The sequence below is a fragment of the Meriones unguiculatus genome, chromosome 10, assembly GCF_030254825.1.
Source record: "Meriones unguiculatus strain TT.TT164.6M chromosome 10, Bangor_MerUng_6.1, whole genome shotgun sequence".
Classification (NCBI taxonomy): domain Eukaryota; kingdom Metazoa; phylum Chordata; class Mammalia; order Rodentia; family Muridae; genus Meriones; species Meriones unguiculatus.
The window spans coordinates 28574931-28591486 of record NC_083358.1 but is presented as its reverse complement, the minus strand read 5'-3'; the positions used below and the strand labels follow the sequence as shown (position 1 = coordinate 28591486).

Genomic DNA, 16556 nt, shown 5'->3' with positions numbered 1-16556 from the left:
CATTAGTCTGGATGTAAAAAAAACAACTGTATATAAATAAGTATGAATAAATTAATAGCTAAGTAGAAAAAAATCATGATTTAAGGTATTCTGGGATTGATTGACGAGTGATGACCCTATGGAAAACCATGTATTGTAATGTTTTCTTAATATTTAAATACATTACTATGTTATATACAGCTGAATGTTTTAATTAAGTATAAAATATTTTTAAAAACTTGATGCTTTCATGTACACAAAAATGACCTGGAGATATGGTTAAAATGCAGGTTTAATTCAGTAAGTCGGGAAATACATATGTTGAATGGATGCTGCAACCTTTCCCAGCTCCCAATGCAAATGCTGGGGGCCTCACACTGAACAATATGAATGCAGTCTAGCATATTTCTCCTCCAGGTTATAGCATCTAAAAGGATTCCTAAATGTTTTGTAACGTCAGGAGGGAAAGTGAGTGCCTATGAAAGGATGTATCCACATCTTAACTGAACATTCAAAATATATGAAGATGCGAGGACATGACTGAACTATGATGAAGGTGCAGGGCTGAGTTTAAATGACATTAACAGAAAAAGTAAACTGCAAGATATGTAAAATACCAATATGTAGTAAACATGCATAGACAGGCCAAATACAACCTTGGAAATTCTGTAGCACACTGACCTTTCTTAAATAGCATATTTCAATTTTTATTTGCTGAAAAAGTTTAAAAGAGCATGTAAACTGACTATACTACCAAAAGACTTACAAGGTAATTTCCTACTTAAAGACCGTATATAAAGCCTTTACATCTGCTTAATAGTTGGTCTGTTCCATGGTAATGAAAGTCATTTACTATGCCTGCAGCATTACAGAAAGACTGAATGTTCCTTCTTCTTTGTTGCATAAAATGATTAAATATGTTTAGCACTGTAATTGATTAATTGATGAGATTCTCCATTCACCCACCAAGTGTCTAAGATGGGGGCAGTTTTTCTTTTTTTACATAAGATTTTATTCACAAACTTAATTCCAAATGAAATTAGATTTCCAAGAATTTATTATGGATAGATGGCACTCTGAGGTTTTTAAAAAATGAGCAGAATACTATTACCATTTGTTTTCAGTGATTTCATGGTTTTCAATACAATGAAAACATTATGAAAATAAAATGCAGAAAATTATTTTGTAAGCAAAGTGATAATCTGGCAATACATGCTGAAAATGAAGATTGATTATATCAGACCATCTTGCTTGCCTGGAGGTATACCTATTAATCCGAATCAATGTCAAGAATTAATTCTTCACTTTGTGTAAAGCAGCTTGCCTGGTTGCCACATACTCGTTATATATTTGGAATTTTTATGAGCTTAGGTTGTTTTCAATTTGATAAATACTTCTATATAAACAGTGGATAGTGATTAGCATTCTCTTAAAAAATTAAGAGCACTGGCAGTTCTTTTTCAGGATAACAGAAGATAACTGCAGAGGATGGGAAACTGCAGGAGGACACTACCAGGTTATTAGGTTAGTAAGTGTTGGAACACAAATACATATTCAATATTTGAATAAATGCATTTTCATGTGAATATGTAAATATGTATCTTCATATTAATATATGGTTCAGGCAGTTTGTATCACACAGATTCAGGCTGTGCACATTTTATTCCTAATTTCCAACAATTAAAGTGTTGCTACATGTTGTAAAGATATTAGTCTTGAATTCTCAGAGGCTTCACTCCATTCTGTTATATAAATAAACCTTTCAGTTATTAAGTGAATGCAATATATTCGGATGGCTTTTAATCCATCCATATACAGTAATAGAAATTGAGTCTCTATTTTAACTACAAGATACTTTTTGCTTATTAGTTCATAAAATAGGTTTATATAATCTGATTATTTTATCTATAAGCATATATTGTTATTTTGTTTCAACTAGGTAATATATATGGATCAATGAATTGACGCTCATAGGAATGATAAAATATACAAGACTTGTTATAATAAATCAGATTTTTTTTTGCTCGGATATAAGCTTAAATATCTCTTCAGTTTTACCCTGTCTGTGTTTTGGGAATAGGTGAACAATTTATTTTTAATGCCTCCATTTTTCTGCTGCAATGTTAAGACCTCACATATGCATCACAGTCTATTTTGCATGTATCTAGTTCATATGGATTAACAGAGTAAATGTGATGTATAATTTAAAATATGAGAAAATGTAATTTTGTTTACCTATTTTTTTGTCTTCTCACAATCATTCAACATATATATGTATATATATATATATATATATATATATATATATATATATTTAGAAAGAGATATGTTCATATCTGAAAGGCTAAATATCACCCCTACACAGTCAAAAGAGTTTCACACCGATTGAGTAAAATATAGATGGTTTTATTTGGGTGCATAAGCACAAATACTATAAACAGCATTTGAGTAATGGAGCAACATAATTATCATATATTATAGAAATAAAACTGCAAAACCAGAGAATACTTGGACAATTATTAAGCCTTCTGTCACCTGGTCACTTTCTAAAGAATGTTGCAAACAGCCGGAGAATAAGAGGCTTCAGGGATAAAAGAGTAGAAGGTATCTGAGATTTCCTTCACTGAAAAACTCCAGTTAATCGGAAATTTGCACACTTTAGTGGTCATCGATGTTTTCATATGAGCATATATGCAAGTGTATAAGTGTCCCTGTGTGTATGCGTATTGGCACCCACTTGTCTGTGCACTATGAATTTTGATGACCTTTATTTATATCATCATCAGAGGATTTCCAATTGCTCTGAGATGCCTGTTATTTACATGTTAGGACACTCAGGAAAAAGCAGGCAATGTTTCTTTTTTGGCCAGATTGAGACACACAATGCTGACTTGCATTTTTGCCAAATTATTAGTGCACAAGGCTCTGTCTGAGTAGGCAGAAGCTCCACGGAACTGACAGTGAATTGTTCTTGCAAGGCCAAAGATACAATTTGGCTGTGGCTGTGTCGCCTAGTACTCTTAACATGCAAAGGCCTGGCAAAAATAATGGCATGTCAAGTGCAATTTTCCTACCGGCCACTGACACCGTAAACTGTAATATAGTGTAATTACTTGGCATCTCATGTCCTTCATACTAAGTACTACCCGAATGATTGCCAAGTTACAGGGAAGAAGGAAGGTTAGAAGGTCAAATTTAAAGAGAGAAAATGAGTCAGTGTCTTGGAGGAAGAGGGCTATAAATAGACAAGGCATCACCACTGAGAGAGTTACATCCAAATAAGGAATGCATCAGAAGCCCAGGTAGGAGGAAAACAGGGAGCAGACACAGCACAGGAGTTTATGTAAGAGAGAGATTTAGGATAGAATAATGCTGACCACCTGGACAGCCAGCTTCCTTTGTTCAAAAATAAAGCAATATGAGAAAAGGAGGGTCATAGGGGCCACAGAACAAGGGCTGATGCAACGTGGGCTGAAAAACGAAAGAGAGTTACATATTCCTCTTCTGTGGGCATTTGTGCCTAAAGCTTCAGTGTCTGAATGTATCTCCAGACTACTCGAGAGTGGAACTGCACTAAAAACTCACAGATCTTCCATGGATTCTTGCTTGTCGCTTCACCTTTGTATAAAGATCCCAGTTCTAAGTCTCTGCTTTGCAGTACAATAGACTGGAAGTACACGCACATGCCCAATTCAGCTGGGGGCAATTGCTGTGAATCCTTAATATCACAAGATACCAGCCCAAACTGCAGTAAGCCCAACATGAGTATATGTGAGACTGGGAAGTCAAGAACGGAGACCCTGTGAATAATGAGCGAAACTGGTAAACCTTTAAAAGAAGTCCAGGAGAACTCTGTTGTCCTCTAAAGCCTGCCAGGGGCACCATGAACATGGGAGTCCATTTGTTGAAAGTGACCCTCACCAGAACCCAATCATTCCGGTATCCTGATCTCAGACTTCCAGTGTCCAACACTGTCAGAAGTTTCTGTTTTTTGTCCATCACATAGGATAACCTAACTTAGAGTGTTTGCCCTGAAGGATGTTGTCCTGATATTACCTCTGCTCCAAATGCAGTTTTGGGTATGCTATGTAAAGGTATGCTTTTATGGCTCCACAGTCAAAAGTTCACCCAGAGAGAATTTTCATCTTGTGTCCCTTTCCCCATGGTTAACATGACTCATCCCATGGGTTCTTAGTAACATGTCATGTGCTTACCGAATGGAGTACTGCCCAACCTCATAACCATGTAACATCAATTGAGAACAATTTTTAAATTTGATATGACATTTATTCCCATTATTACTAGTTATTAGTCTCCTCCTGACACAGAATCATGCTTGTGCCATGATGAGACTCCACCGACCATGAGCGAAACTGGCACTCAGCAGACTAGCAGACACAGGTGTTCAACACACAGGTGTGGTCTCTATCTGCTGCATCCCTTACTACAATGCCTTGTGATGACATCACCTGCCTATCAGAAAGTATGCTTGTGCAATTTACCACAAGGACATTTTTTAATCAAAACCCACTGTGGCATTTCTTCCTTTCTCTCCTACCATCCATCATGCAATATAAAATTATTTGGATTAGGGGCCCCATGAGCTGTTATGTTCTTTGACAGAATTTCTGGAGAAAGTCAGTGCTGGGAGTGGCTAATTACATGGAACATTTCCTATTTATGCACTTATGAACAGGCTTGGGAAAAACTTCTCCCAAGGAGAACTAGAGGCAGGCATGGAGTTTGCTAGGATGGTATTTGTCCTTCAGAAATTCTGAAAGATCAGATCGTACCTCGTCTACTTTGAAGCAAAAGCACAGACAGAAGTTTGAAATATGTTTTTGTCACTGGTGAGAGACCTGGGCGCTACAGGGACAATCCTGAAACCTTTTTGAAAGACAGTTCTTTCAGAAGTAGACTTGCCACCTTCACTACCTCTAAGGAGACATTAAAATCTGTACATAGAAATAGTTGTTTAGCTCCCCAGATATGGTATATTAAGAAGAACATGAAGACATTATAGTGACTACTTTATTGAAAAATGCAACTTGTATTAAGTGTAATTGAGATTATACAATGTCTCCAAATTTCTTTATTGTTTAGATAGACTATCCATTATGGCATTCAAATGAGATTTTATTGTAGTCAGGCGCTGTTCTCGACTCTGGCAATTCGGGGTATGGAAAGATGAACACAAATGAACCATTTAAAAAACTTACATTCTGGCAGCAGACCAATCATAAACACAGTATGAAACATATTAGATGATGATCATATAGGAAGGAAGAACTTATATCATAAAGAACAGGAAATATTGGAGAACAAGCAACCATATATAAGACAAAATGGACAGAAACTGGTTCTATAAAAAATGACTTCTACTTCCTTTTGGTTTAGCAAAAATTACAAAGACTTGTACTGTTTCTGACTAAGGAAATAGTGTTATGACATTTCTCTATGCCCAGAACTTTATATCAGGTGTATCCAATTCTCACGGCCACGCTCAGCTATTTATGTGGTAAATCACAAAACTGTACACTTAGATCACTTATTATGATATGATTTTATTTTCTAATTCAGCATGCTGTTGTTGAGTGAGGACTTTGTACGTGACAATGTGGTATCACAGTGTCAAGGAGTTGCATAACCTCTGACTAACTGGAATAATCTTTTTCCTGGTCCACACTGCCCCACCAGACTGAGAGCCAGGAGCTCAAACACCCATACTCGGAGCATAGTAAACCTGGACTAGGTTGGGGTTGCTTTTATGGCTCCACAGTCAAATGTTCACCCAGAGAGACAGTTATAAGTGTTTTTGTTTGTTTGTTATTTTCTAACGTATTTACAACAATGAGGCACAACACACACAATTAAGAACTCAATTATAACTATAATTACTATATGACAAGCATTATGCAGTAAACATTTTATTCACTTTTAAATAGTCTTGTTTGCACAGTCCTTGAAAAGCTTCAGTAACTTTCCCAGTGTTAACACCCGGGAAATGACAAAGTCTGTGTTCAATGCTCCAGAGAATCTATCCCTAGCTTAGGTTCCTTCTCCACATCCAGCCGCCACCAGCATGTAAAAAGAGAGCCTGGGTAACATAAAGGTATGTGTGCAATCCTGAAGAGCCAGTCGCTCAAAAGCTGGCTCTGCCCTTGAGCTTGAACTCAGCCCACTAGGTCTGAGGCCCCCAACATAGTGACTTGCAGGAGGGCCTTTTAAAGAGCAGGTATGCTCATAGGTAGCTAATGCTTCTCAGCTGCTTCCTGGGGAGAAGCTCTGCGGTGAAGAGGTTTAAAGTGTCAGATGTGGAAGGCCGTGCATAAAGATAAAACATCATAAAACACCAGTGAGCGCCCCGGTGCGGATCATCCCTGCACTCAGCCTGACTCATAATCAGAAGCAGTCCCCTGAAATAAATTTTTAGCTTTACAAAAGTCCACAATACTCAAAAATTAAGGCTGTCCTATTTTGGGAGAATTTTGATTAAAAGGGAAATACATATGATTGGAAATATTTGCAGCAAACTTCTTTAAAAAAAAAAAAAGCATGCAATTGTGATTTGACAATTGTTTGGGAGCTGCTCGTAGTAACAAGCAGGCAGAAGAACTAATTGATATGCAGTGTGTGTCACTGACACTCAGGAGCTGGCTGGCTATTTCAAAGTCCTGGGGTTCACTGGGATTTCTATCATTCAAACAAGCAAGGCACCTAAAGAATTTGTAAGTGACATAGAAACTATGAATGCCTGGCTGTTTGACTCTGTCACTTTTTATTTCATTTTAGAAATAAAAGTGAAATCAGTCATCAGATACTAAATATTAAAAAATGGTTAATTATTTTTTTTCTTTTCAGATAAAAATGAAATCCTCTTCTGGGCACAATATATTCAGTTGTTCATATCATGCAGGACACAGCTTGATTGGTACACCTTCATAACAAGGCAACTACGAGAAGCAGGGAGGAACCATCCATCCACCATGTATGTTTACAACTTCAGAATTTCATATGGGATGAAAACTGCTTGCCTTAGAGCTGGTTAAATAAAATTTGAATATAACGAAGAATGAATGTACAAATTTTAAATCCTACACTCAAAATTCAAGTGCAAATCATAAAGTCCAGATACTTAGTTAGGGAAATATAATATGGTATGATGGCTGAAAATATGATCTTGGGAATTGTCACCAAGATTTGATCTCATGTAGAACATTTACTTGCTCTGTATTCATAATTTAGATTATTAATTTATGTAAGCCTCAGTTTTTGCATTTATAGAAATAATAAAGCTAATCAGAATATCTGTATCCAGAACCAATGGGGCTAGATACAATTTGGAATTCAGAACTTCTCTCATTTTTAAAAGCATATTAGAGGCCATAAACTATAGAGCAAGTAGCAACCTCAGCAGGGTCCAGGGCAGCACCCTGTAATCAACTACATTAACATTTCTCCTGTGAAGTATACGAACAGCCACTGTAATGGGATACATTATGACTATAAATAGCCTCAACTCACATCTGCTACCAGAGTTTATATCAAGAAAATCTTTCATGGTACCTTTTTTTTCCATTTTGATTTATGAAAACGGGATTACAAGTTTATTGTAAGCCATACATTTCATATGTGTTTGTGTACCTACATAAACCCACGTATGCACATATGGGCCTATGATTTCAAATGCATATATAGTCAACTATATATGCATTTACTGTTGAAGTAAAAAAGTCTGTACCAACAAAGCACTTTTATAAAAGCAAATAATACATAGTAAACACTAAGTATTGACCAGAGTGCGAATTCTCTGTAGACAAAGATCACTGCTGGATTATGATTCTCCCAATTGCCTACATCCAGTGCGTGGTGCCTAGGTTTGACTCCAGGAAGCCCAGACACCTTCTCTATCTACAAACAATAAATATTTGACAGCCCTGAGAAGAGGAAGCAAGCCTTGAGGAGGTGCAATTGTTCTACAAGTCAAGAGAATAGAGCAAAGGAACCAGAATTGACTAAGGAGGTGCAAGGTGTTGAAGATCTACATTTTTTCCCATGCTATATATCTCTTTGAAATTGTTGAATTTGGGATAGGAATTACATGTGACTCACTTTTCCATCTTGTTCATTAGGCAAGTCAGCCACTTTTGATTCATTGTTGCAATTTTTTTTAACTTGTTTGTTAGATACCAGGATAGTAAAGTATGTTCCTGAACACCTGACCCTCCTGTTTCTACCTCCCAAATGAATTACCCAGGGCCTCTTACATGTTAGGCAAGAATGCTACCAACTCGGCTCTATCCTCAGCCCCTCAACAGAATTCAAACTATGACAACAGTAAATGTCAAAATGAGTAAAATCTTACATGTTATTCTGAGGTATGAACATGTGCATGTCTTTGAAGTACTGTAAATTTGGAAAATTACATTAAGAACTTGCAAAAATAACAAAACAAATGTAAATTCGGTGTAATACACACAGGCAAATACAGGGACTCACTACTGAAGTAAAATTTTTCCTTCCATGCATTTGATTCCAGTTGGGAGAGACTAAAATGATGATCTATAAAGTTAGCACCAGGCCTTAGGCAGTATTTGTGTTACACATACTCTTTTGTTCTTCCTAATGAATGAAACAGTAATCAATGAAATAAAAAGAAAAATCCACCTGAAAACGTAACCATAAAGTAAGAGAAAAATAATATTTGATAGTTGCTATGATAGGAATTCAAAATGAATAAAAAAATGCAGACAACTTCTAAGTACTAGAACAAAAAATGAGAATCTAGCAAAAAAGGATTGACCAAAGAGATCTCACATAGTGAGAAAGCAGTTTGTGTGTTTATTCATTATGCAAGTATCTTCACTGGGTGGGGGTGACAGGGAAACGAACACTTCTGAAAGGAGTGTTTTAAACTGAGGAATTATTCATATTGCTGAAGAAACCAACAGGTTAGTTCACTAACCATCTGGTCCAAGGGATTTACAGCAAAGTGTGACGACAAACTGTGGGGAGCCTGAAATGAAACATTTAAAGACCAGGAACAGACCCTGAAATAGGAGCTTAAAAACGAAGCTTACCCGGCCAACGAGAATCGGTTCAGGTCCAGAAAATTCTTCCAGGACAAACATTTGATTCCAAACCCAGCCTCTTTTGGAGCGGTTCAAAATCCGCAGCTCTTCACTCTGCCTGCTTAGTTCCAAAGGGGATCCAGTAGTTAAAACGTGAGCCTGATTCATTGGAGCCATGTACACACAAGAGGGGAGGGTAATCCATAATATTATTAATGGAGTCCAGAGGTCCACGAGCGTCTCGGCTAGCCTTTCTGGCATGGTCTCACCAGTTAAGCAAATCAGCACAAAAATGAGACAATTATTTTTTTTGCCTCGGGTCTGAAGCCATCCAATTCATCACGCAGTGCGGAGCAGTTACTTACAGCTCTGCCACGAGTTCAGAGAACCGGGAAACAGACATGTCTAAGCAGCTTTTCAAAGACCACGATCCATTGGCTTTTCCTTTCATTGAAACTGTCTGCAAAAACGAGAAGGAAGAACGATAAGGGTCCATAGAAATTGTTTTTAAGACAAAATCAGGGCTTTGCAAAAGCACGTGAAAATGAACAGATAATGAGCACTTCCCAAACTCTTGAGTTCGGAAAGTGGATCTGAGGAACCAGAACAAATAGCGTAAAAAACTCATTTATAGCTAAGCATCATTTATTAGCTATAAATGATTATTATTAGCATAAATGATAGTTATTCGCATTCATTCCACAGCTATGTCACTTCTTAAAACCTGCTTTAAGTGACAGTGATGATCTTGACAGACAATTCCTCCATTTCGTTATCACTATCACTTTGTCTTGTCATCTCTGTCTGTCTGTCTGTCTTTGTCTCCCTCTGCATCACTCTGGCCTCTCCTATCTCTCTTGCTCTATAATGCTACTTGGGATGTGTATCAACTCCAACCTTTCTCCCTCGCCTTTTTATTCATTCATACGAACTCAAAGAAAGTTATAGTTCATTTTTAAGAAACTGGCCCTGAGTAAGTAAATAGCATGATTTTAAAAATTGGAAATGAAGATAGGAGGGAATTCTCCCCAGGTTTTATAAGCTTGACTATCAGTTCCAATCAGGAAGTTCTGTCCACGACAAATTCAAGATGTTAATAATTAAGGGGAAAAATTAGAGTTCTTCCGGAGAGAATTCCCTAATGTCCAGCACGTGTGCTATAAGCACAGCAGTGTCACAGCTCCCAAGCTAAATGTACCATTGAAGGGGATATTTAAATGACAAAAAACTCCTTTGGGAATGAAATATGGTAAAAATACAATTTTCAATAGAAGGAATTCAGACAGGGATAGAGGGAAAAAAGATCCTTATTACCTGAAGTGTCAAATACATTTTTTGCTTACTTTCAGCATAGCAAAATGTGTTTCTGCCCACTCAAAAAATTATTTTTAAAGAAATGATGTTCAGTGCAGATTCTGGAGAAAAGCCTGGCTGAATTAGATTAAGTGGAAAAATATTCCTGGGGACACCATCCGGTACAATTTGGCTCAGGGAATTCATAATAGGATAGAAAAACCTTTCACCTCTAGGTCTCTGGTTGCATTCTGGCTCAGAATGAGAAATCAAGGACATTATTAACATTGGTTGGGCTGGCAAGTGGCTTCACTGGAGCCAGCTAAAAGGTACAGACACTCTGCCACAAACACCATGGTTTCTGGACTAACTAGTTGGCCTATGGTGTAACCCTGCTTGTAACTCTTTGCGTGGGCTCACCCCAACACTGGGACTTATCCCTCAAAAGGAGCTCACCCTGATGAAAATACAGGACATCAATGTAAGTAGAAGCTATCTGGCTGGTAGAAAAAAATTCAATCGTTTTCAGTGTGGAACCAACCCAGAAGAGACCACCTAAGGTCAGCCTCTCCTGTTCTTAAAATTGTTGCACCATTAGAGAGGAAGAGTCTTCTACAAGCTAGGATAGACTTCTATTCCATATCATTTAGACTTCAGAAATTATAATTTACAACCCAAAGAACTCCACTAAGGATTTGTAAACTCTATTATGTGATTTGTCTGACAGCATTTACTTAAAAAGCACTCCCAACAAAATCAGAGCATGCTGTGCTTCCTCTTAGACATGAAGTACTATTAGGCTACACTGGACATTGTGTGGTGGAGGTCAATAGACATGGGCTTCAGTTTTAGATTGATCCATTTACCACCACGCTCTGATAAACAGTATACTGAGCTTGCCTGAATCTTCAGCCTTCTCAACTATAAAATGGCAACACAATGACCCTTAATTTACAGAGTGACAGTATTTATGGCTCAGAAACAACACAAATAAAAAGCAAATGAAACATGGAAAGTATCTGCAATGTTCTAATAGAAGTGGTTAATTGAACCAGACTGAGGGAGTAGTAAGAGTATGGTCTCTCTCAGTAGGAAAAACAAAAACTGAAATCCCTAAAGATTTATAAACTCTAAAGGGTAGACAAGAAAGGGTGGCAGCCCAGACGTCATCTCTCATATGATACGATAGTTGTAGGTCAAAGAAGGTACTGACAGGAGTGGGACGGAGGGAAGACAAAGGTGAGAATAATGAGGATGGTGGTAATTTTGCTGAGTACGAGGTGGTTGGGACATGAAAGTGATGTTGGTGAGAACAGGATGGAATCAGGGTAGAGGCCTGATGGAAGGAGGATGTAAGTGATTCTCAAAAAGTTAAGAAAGATTAAAAGTGATACATGGTGAGAATGAAGGTGATGCCAGTGAATGCAGAATAGAAGGGGACAGAGAGAATGTTGATGAGGGATAAGTGGAACTGATGTGGCAAAAAAAAAAAAGAAAGAAAGAAAGATGGGGTGATGCTGAGGAATGCAAATAGGGTTGAGAATGGAGGTGGTTCCTGGAGAGCAGGAAAAAAGAGTAGGGAGTTGATGTTGGTGAGCGTAGTATTGGATAGAGATGACTTTGATGAGGAGCAGCCTAAGATGGGAGAGAGATGGAGTTGATGCTAAGTAGGTATGGATAGGCTAATAACATCTTGGACACAGCAGATTTATTCTGGGGATAAATGTACACCCTATTGTCATTTCAGTCAGACTATACAATCTGCAAGGAATCTCGTTAATGACTCTAAAATGAGAAAGTGAATCCTGATTTAAACTCATTCCAGACATTTTCTTCCCAGAAACTGGTCAATGACACCCAAGATGGGTAGTGACCTGTCAGTCACTACCTCAGCCTGATCTTGCTGAATCGGGTGAGAAGCCATCAATGACTCTTAGACCTTTTAAATATTGCCATAGGTTCATTAATTAGAACAAATACATTAATAACAGAAGATTATATAGTCAAATTAAAATAAAAATGTAAAACTGTACACCTTGTATTGCTGTAAGAAATTGAGGCAGTAGGAATCATTAAATGTCTTGGTTAAGGAAATGCTCCAGTAAATACGGAAGCATTATTTGAACCTGGGTAACATAATTCTAAAATTCTTTGTCTTAACATGGCTCCTCCACCTATATAAAATTTGATGTGCATATATATCCTCCTTTTTAGACAGGCGGGATAGGACAGCCAGTACTTAAGGCCTCCACCTTCAGTGAGCAAGAATACAGCTGGCAAAGACAAAGCAATCACAGTTGTGCAGCTACTGCTTTATGACTAGTTGCGTCTTAAGAGGGGCTAGAGTCAGGGAGGTGCAGCATACCACTCAGCCTGGTGATGCTAATTAAAGCTTCCTGGAAGAGGTGTTGTCTATGAATAAGGGTGAGGAGGAAGTCATTGTAAAGTTCATTTGAGTTAGTCAGTGGGAATAAGACAACCAACTCTAACTAAGAGTTTCTGAATAATTGAGCATTTAAAGTCATTTTCAGGTCACTACTTACAAAATCTGCTTGTCAATAAGGTGTTGCCCAACAAATTCACACTGCTCGTAGTCTCTACAGAATACATCAAATATTTTCTCTATCCATGGACTCTGTAGATAGGTTGCATTTAATTCTTGCAAGGGGTTTGTGCCATAAATATGCATAACATCTAATAGGAAGAGTATGTAACCTCTACATTTTCAGAGAGAAGGGAAATATAATTAGGTGGATGCACATGAATCCCTGGCATATCTCTGGGAAAAAGCAATCTAATCAATGGACACCCCTTTCCATCCAGATCATTTGTTCTCTCAACAATGTATGGAACTTCTAGGGATATAAAAACTCAAGTGCTGTTTTATTACTCTCCCCCCCCCCCGAATTCTTGAATTACTTAGATAAGTATATTGTATGAAATTGGCTAACTTTTGCTATTCATTTAACATAAAATCCAGTGGTGGCACACTCCCTTAATGCCAGCACTTGAGAGGCAAAAGCAGGCAGATATCTGAGTTAGAGGGCAGCCTGGTCTACAGAGTGAGTTCCAGGACAGCCAAGGATACACAGATAAACCCTGTTAAAACAAACAAACAAAAAAATCAAGGAAGCAAGCAAACAAATAAAAATGAAAATACAGGCTGAGTATGGTGGCATGTATCTTAAATCCCAGCACTCAGGAAACAGAGGTATACAGATATCTGTGAGTTTAAGACCAGCTTGATATACAGAGAGTTTAAGGTCAGACATGGCCACATAGTAATCACCTGTCTCAAAAGTAGTTGGATGGGTGAATAGGTAGATAGATGATGATGATGATGAAGAAGAAATAGATAGATAGATAGATAGATAGATAGATAGATAGATGATAGATAGAAGATAGATTAATATCACTTGCCAGAAGAAGATATAACTGAAAAAAATTTATTACTAGTCAACATTTAGAAAAAAATAGATAATATTAAATCATAGGGACTACACACACACACCACTTACACTTGAAAATAACTCTGTGATATGGATATCATTATTACTTTATAATTTTTATTTCCATTGCGCAGATAAGCAAGAGGAAAAGAAACTGGCATTTTAAATGTTTATTTTCACCAAGTTTAACAGCTAACTGCTCTCAAAAATGACAGTCTCTGAGTTCTCCTGTTTTCTGACTGTCATGATGTAGATACTTTACCCTGACCAACTTCAAAGCCTCCAAATCTGTCAGTAATCCACTCTGGTAGTTACTGAAAATTTAACCATCAGCTCTTTTAAGCCCAACAAAGAGTCAGTTTTAGAATCCTCCTCTTGGAATTGTCTCTTACATTAATCTGTATGAAAGTTATCTGGACATCTGAGCGTAATAAAGTCTCTGATTCTGGTGATTTCATATGAGTCCTGAGGTTCTGCATTTCCAACAGGCTCTGTGGCTATGTGGATGCTACTGAGATGAGGACCTAACTTAGAGAAACATGTGTTCTAAACAAAGAAATTGCTCTTTGTTCCTTGGGATTTCCTAAAGAATGTAGTAATGTGTAGATAGTCACTTCCTTGTCTGTGTCATTTAATACCATTTACATATGTGTGTACCATCTCTCATATACAGGAATAGACACCTACAGCTGACCTTGGGAAACACATTTAGGGTAGATGAACCTTCATTTATTTACTTTTTTATGATGGCCAAATAGTCTTCTGAAATGATATACTCCTACCTATTTTACGTGACACTGGAGTTACTGGGCAGTTAACTGTTGTGCCCAGGACCACTTCCATGCAATGAGGCAGTAGTGAGCACCCACTATGAAGGAAAAGTGATTGCAAAGACTTACATCTATAATCTGTATCTGCTTGCACCTTTGTCGTGGAAGAAACTACTATTGTCCTTAGACCAGAGAACAGCTTTATAAATATTCCTGAGATGCAAAAAAAATGTTAGGTCACTGGTATAAGACTTAATAAGTGTCGTGAATTGTAGCAACATGGACAAACTTCTTAGAAGAAATGAAAAACGATTATAAAGACTGAGTTAACAATCAATTTACTTTCACTTATCCAACCGCAGTGTGTATGCCCAGCTGAGCAGCCTGATTCATATAATAACAGCTGCCTCAATCTCAAATAGCAATATGAAGAGAGTTTACTCCCTTTGGAATTTTTACAGGTTAAAAAGTTCTAAAAATTTTCCCAGAAGAAGATAGCTTCTTTTAGATAAAAGCCCCGAAATCTGACTTTAATTCACACCCACAGTTTAAAAGTAACTCTAATTATAGCCAGATGTCACTTTGAGGGTCTCAAAATTTTTTTAGAAGACAAATGTGCACAAGTCTCAGACATATTGCCATTATCAAAATCACATGACATCACCAATTTTGTAAACAATATGAATTAAAATACCAAATAAGAGTCATCCACTGATAGTGACATTTAAAATAAAATCAGTCACTTCAGGATACAAATCAGCAGATTTCTGTGGTTGACAGGAAATTATGCTTTTATTATCCATTGGGCTTAGTGGCCATAGTATTTTATGGAGGAAAATGACATACAGGACCAGAGAGTTTCTACTAAAAATGTTCCTGACCTTGAATTTAGAGCCATTAGCAGCTTCCTTCAAAACAGGTAAATGCACAGTGAATTCAAAGTGATACTTCAGGATCACAGGGGACATGATTCAGTGTGTGGCCCAGTACAACTCGGCAAGCTCTGGGTGACTAATCTGAACAGGTCTGAACAATTTTCGGATTGTGAAAAGGAAAGACCCTTGGTATGAGTTCAAATATAAATAATGGAAGACATTAACTTTCTCAGAGCCTTCCTAACTCCTAACCAAATTACTTAGGTAGAAAAAGATTCAATAATACTTCCTATATACAAACAAATATATTTGCCATTATGTTTGTTTATCCCTGTGGTCAGCCACAAGCCTTCTGGTCCCCAGGCATTGGCATCAGACCATAACTGATATGTTGATCAATCCCAATGCATCCTGTTTGCTTTTCCTACTATCCATTAAAGTATTTGCCATTTTCATGTTTCTCTGTAACTGACAGGGTACTCTTTTATACCTGAAGTTTTTGTCTTTGTTAAATTCTGTAATTGATGGCCAACTTTGTACACACAAATACATAAATGGCTTTCTCTTTTGCGATGAATTCACCTGTATTATTCAAATGGAAGCTCTTCTCTAATATATATATATATATATATATATATATATAATATATCTATATATCAGGGTAGGTTAGTAAAGAATGTGACAAAGAAAATAAAGTCAAAATGAGGCTATTTATCAAATCTTACTGAGTCAGATTTGCATTTTTAGGGATTTCTCAGAATCATGATCTTATTTAGGATATTAAAAATGAATCTGTTCTACTGGGCTTGAGATTGTCCCCAGCAGGTAAGTGTATGTCCAACATCTTTCCTGTCAGCTACACATACAGGTATTTATTCTTCTACGGTGACCTGAATCTTCCCATCTTTTGCTACCTTTAAGTCACATTCAGAATATGCTATGTGAAGAAACAGTGTGTAAATGCAAGTGCTACTGGTTTTTTAAAATCACAATGGTCAATCACAACATACTTTATTCTTCAGGCTTGGTTTGATAGTACAGCTATGGGAGCTCCAAGAGAACCAATCAGAAGTTCTCTGAGCATCATGTCTATCATTCACAACATGAGTACCCAGGGCA

The 16556-nt window shown here is 37.2% G+C and overlaps 1 protein-coding gene across 4 annotated transcripts in view; it reads right to left on the bottom strand.

Annotated features, from left to right (window-relative positions):
- The window catches only part of Cdh8 (cadherin 8), a 424317-nt gene that overhangs the window by 400321 nt on the left and 7440 nt on the right, over positions 1 to 16556 (bottom strand). For all 4 annotated transcript variants that reach the window (XM_060392149.1, XM_060392148.1, XM_060392150.1 and 1 more), the window contains exon 2: positions 9060 to 9510. In XM_060392149.1, coding sequence (XP_060248132.1) covers positions 9060 to 9311 — 252 coding nt within the window. In that variant the 5' untranslated portion in view covers positions 9312 to 9510. The remainder of the gene's footprint in view (positions 1 to 9059; positions 9511 to 16556) is intronic.